Source organism: Rutidosis leptorrhynchoides, chromosome 5 (assembly GCF_046630445.1).
Source record: "Rutidosis leptorrhynchoides isolate AG116_Rl617_1_P2 chromosome 5, CSIRO_AGI_Rlap_v1, whole genome shotgun sequence".
Taxonomy (NCBI): domain Eukaryota; kingdom Viridiplantae; phylum Streptophyta; class Magnoliopsida; order Asterales; family Asteraceae; genus Rutidosis; species Rutidosis leptorrhynchoides.
In genome coordinates this window covers 52,045,757-52,050,000 of record NC_092337.1, presented here as the reverse complement: position 1 = coordinate 52,050,000, position 4,244 = coordinate 52,045,757, and the positions used below count along the sequence as shown (strand labels likewise).

General features: G+C 31.3%; 1 protein-coding gene across 1 annotated transcript in view; it reads right to left on the bottom strand.

Moving 5' to 3' along the window:
* LOC139850679 (flavonoid 3'-monooxygenase-like) overlaps nt 1-2,995 on the bottom strand; it is a 23,752-nt gene extending 20,757 nt beyond the window's left edge. Inside the window, exons 1-2 of the mRNA XM_071840237.1 lie at nt 2,528-2,995; nt 1,483-1,923 (exon numbers count right to left, since the gene is read on the bottom strand). Of these exons, the coding sequence (XP_071696338.1) occupies nt 1,483-1,923; nt 2,528-2,971 (885 nt within the window). The 5' untranslated portion in view covers nt 2,972-2,995. The remainder of the gene's footprint in view (nt 1-1,482; nt 1,924-2,527) is intronic.
* Nucleotides 2,996-4,244: the final 1,249 nt, after the last annotated feature.

Here is a 4,244-nt window from a genome sequence, read left to right as displayed (position 1 = left end):
GTCGTCGCGAAAGGTGACTTTGACCAAAAATGTCAAAATCAGTCAACAATTGACTTTTCCATGTCTGACGACATGTCGTCGCAAAAAGTCGTCGCGAAAGGAGCCACTTAATCTTTGACCGTGTCAGTCAAAGTGGGTCCCACAGTCGTCGGGATAGACGCAAAATAGGCGTCGGGAAAACCTTTTCGCGACGAGGCTTTAGGGACGACACAAAAGCGACGACATGTCGTCGGAATAGGGCTTTCCAGACAACATGTCGTCGCAAAATGTCGTCTGGAAAGGGCTCATTTGTTGTAGTGTATACGTTTTCGCTATTGTAATAATAATAGTATTATTTTCATGTTTTTTAAAAAGTTTTTATTTCTGATAGTGTTTTATGAGCCCGTCTGTTAAATTGAAGTTGTAAATATACGTTTTCGTTAATGTTAAATTATTAATGATAGTAAGTATTACTTTCATCTTTTTTAAAGAAGTTTTTTTAATTCTAATAGTGTTTTATGAGCGGCTATTGAATAAAAGTTTTAAATATACGTTTTAACTAATGTCTACGTGACTACTTATTTTTATATTTTCTTAAAAAGTTAAGTTGATATTTTGTTTCGAAAAATATATCAATAACAAAAAAATTAAGAATTATAGAGAAAGTGATATGTGGCAACATTATATACGAATTATCTTTATAGTTATACTTGTGCAAATAATGTATGTCATAAAAATTCTAACATTTTATTTCTTTATTGTTTGAAGATCAAGTAGTGAACATATCTTATTAGGAGGTTTTATGAACCTTAAACCAAAGCACAAAGAGATCGATACAATAGGTTTGGGTTTATATATGAATAAAACATTTTAATTAGTTTATAATTATAAAGTTTAATTAACTAATTTAATTTTATTTAAAAATAATTGTTAAGTTTATCACGAGTGGCTTTTATCTAGACTCTCAAGTTAATCTCACGACAAATTAATATAATCAGTTAGTTAAATTATACGGCGTATTTCATATTTTATGTGTTAAAATATTATTTTTTATAAATTAATAAAATTAATTAATGATTTTGATCGGTCAAGTAAACCTTAATTTTAAAATTGAAGGCAGAGATTACCGTGAAAATTACATACCTTAATTTAGGACCTTAATTTAGGGGAGTTATTTTAGGAAGTTATTATTATTTGATTCAGTTTAATTGAGAAAATGACATGTATGATTATTTAATTCAGTTTAATTGAAGAATTGACACGTGTGCAAATTTAATTCAGATTAATTGATAAATTGACACGTAGAATTATTGACACGCGCTTTATAATAATAAAATATAGATATAGATAGATAGATAGATATACGCTCCGTAGTAAATAAATTAAACCCTATATAACCGAATTATTAATTATGTTGTAATAATAAAGTTAATTGTGAATGTTACTTTATATTAAAGTAATTTCTAATTTGTCCTGAATTAATACTTTAAGTTAAAAACTTACCAAAAGCAAAGCTTTGATTTCGACATCCGAAAGCTTCCCACCCACTTCATTAACATCATCCTTAAGCGAAATCAATGTGCTTAACAAGTCACTATGACCCGACCCGTTATAATTTCCCTTTTTATGTTCTTCAAGTATCTTGCTAAGGAACGAATCAAATCGCACGTGTAACTTTTTCATTTTTTTCACTATTCCTTGCAAATCTAGCCAGTCAAGTGCAGGAATGAAATCTCCTAAGTTAAATTCACCTGCCAACACCATTAATTCAACCACCATATCTTTAAACTCGTTCGCTTTTTTATCACCGTCTGGTTCAAACACTCTTCTGCCTATCATCACTCGTGCTAACGCGTTTATTGTACATACGTTTAGCAGTTGACCTAAGTTCACTGGCGATTTGCCCGCGCTGACTAATACACGTGTCAATATCGCTACTTCTTCCTGTAATGATAAAACAATTTACCACAATACCACTTAATCCAAATTAATAAATATTAATTTAGACTACCTTCTAGTACAGGTACATCTTATTATAACAAAGTTTAACTCAACTTTACTTTAATATTTGATTAAAAAATAAACATGTTGAAGCAAGAACTAAACTATACTACTCCGTATTAGATTAAAAAATATACTTGTTGAACCACCAAGAACTAAACTATAATTTTTGATTAAAAAATATACATGTTGAAAAGAGTACTGCCGAACTGCTTTTGTTAAGGTTTTAAAAAACTGCTTATATATATATATATATATATATATATATATATATATATATATATGAAGTAACCTCGTACTCACGTATTGAACCACACAGAGTGCCGAACTTTTTTAAAAAATACTTGAAAATTGATTATTAGAATAGAACTAAGGTCCCGTTTACTTCACGGAATTTATTGAGATTCCGACAGAATTAGAATTGAATTTAGACACGCGTGAGGTCTAATTTCAATTCCAATATTGGATTCGGTGAGCCAAACGGGCCTAAGAATTTGAAGCTTCATCAATATATGCATATAACTCTTTTAGTTTGCAATATGCAAACCTGTCTAACGTGTCGGTAATCATCAAGCGCTTTGGTAGAAAACAAGTGAACAGAACAAATCTTTCGAAGCATTCGCCACCTTGGACCGTATGGAGCGAACACAAGATCCTGATAATTATACGCGATATGCTTCCCGCCAGAATTTGGCGGTCTGCTAGCGAAATTCGCATCATGAGTTTTTAAAAACTGTGCAGCTACAGATGCTGACGCGGCCACAACCACATCAACAAACCCGAGCCGCAAGTGCATTAATGGCCCATACTTTTTAGCTAAGGCTGCTAGAGAGTGATGTGGGACCGGGCCGAGGTGTGGTAGGTTTCCGATCAGGGGCCATGGGGTTGGGCCGGGAGGAAGTCGGTTAGGGTGACGGGTGCGTAGGCTAAGAAGTAGATATACAACAAGCGCAGTAATGCATGTGTATAGTAACAGGGGTAGAATGGTCATTTTATTGGTTGTTGAGAGTGTTAAAGAGTGTGTTGATGTTATGATAGAAATGGCTAATTAACCGAGTAGTAGCAGTTATTATAGAAAAAAGAGTGTTTGAAAGGTTGGTAAGATGTATGGTAGATAAGAGGTACACGAATTTGAATGTTTGTTAGTACTCACAAGTCCTTGTGACTTTACCAACCACGTAAGATACTGATATTTTAAACCTTTGATGCAAACTAGTATACACTTATTTTTATTTTAATTTTTGAAAAAAATAAAATTTTATAACACGTGAAACTTTCATTGATGATGCAATCAATCAAAACTATATACAACGATAAAAGTGAGCCTCAGATTCAAATTGTTTTCGATCAAACCAATGAGTTCTTAAGTATGAATACACGATCACAATTGAAATAAACTATTGTGGGTACATATTATGTTGATTACACAAAATTCCTAATTACTAATTAACTTTAATTGTATTGGACATGAATTATTAATTGACAATAAGTTATTGTCAATAACTGTCTTGTAATAATTAATAATTAATAATTAATAATTAAAACAAAAGCAATAAATATATTTAAGATACTCAAACAATGCATGTATATTATTGTCATAATTTAAGATTAAACGATTGCATTAAACTGAGTGGAAATTTTTGAAAGAATAACTTGTTCAACGAAAGGAATAGCCTACAGAATTAGACGGTTTAATAAGCTAGGACACAATTAATTTAGAATTTATCGTCAATGGACAGTTTGATGAGGACCTGAGATCAATGACATCTCCTTTAAAGCCTCTTTACGGTGATATTAAGAAATGGAGTAATACTCCTTGTTATACTTGCTTAAAACTTTCAAATTGTTATAGCAGCATAGTATATATGTCGTTAAATGTAATGTAGCAATATGGACCATATGTTATGTTTCTGTTTTTCAAATTCTATTGTAAAGTTTGTTTTATTATTTAGTTTTCTTTAAAAAATGATGAATGTGTATACTATATAAAGCACTGATTAAGTTTACACCGACCAAAAGGATGTTATGATGCTTGATTTGTAAAGATGTTATCTGAGTTATTAATTTCTTTTGCCCTTGTGTGTTTCTCTATGATAGGAATGAAGCAGAAGATACGATTAAACATAATAACTACTAATTTGGATGGCTGTGTACTGACTTGCAGATATATGGTTACTGATTCTACCATTTGTGATAACAATATTAAGGATTAATTTAGGTTACATATGTTGGAGTACGAATCGAGCTAAACAAAACGAAGGGTG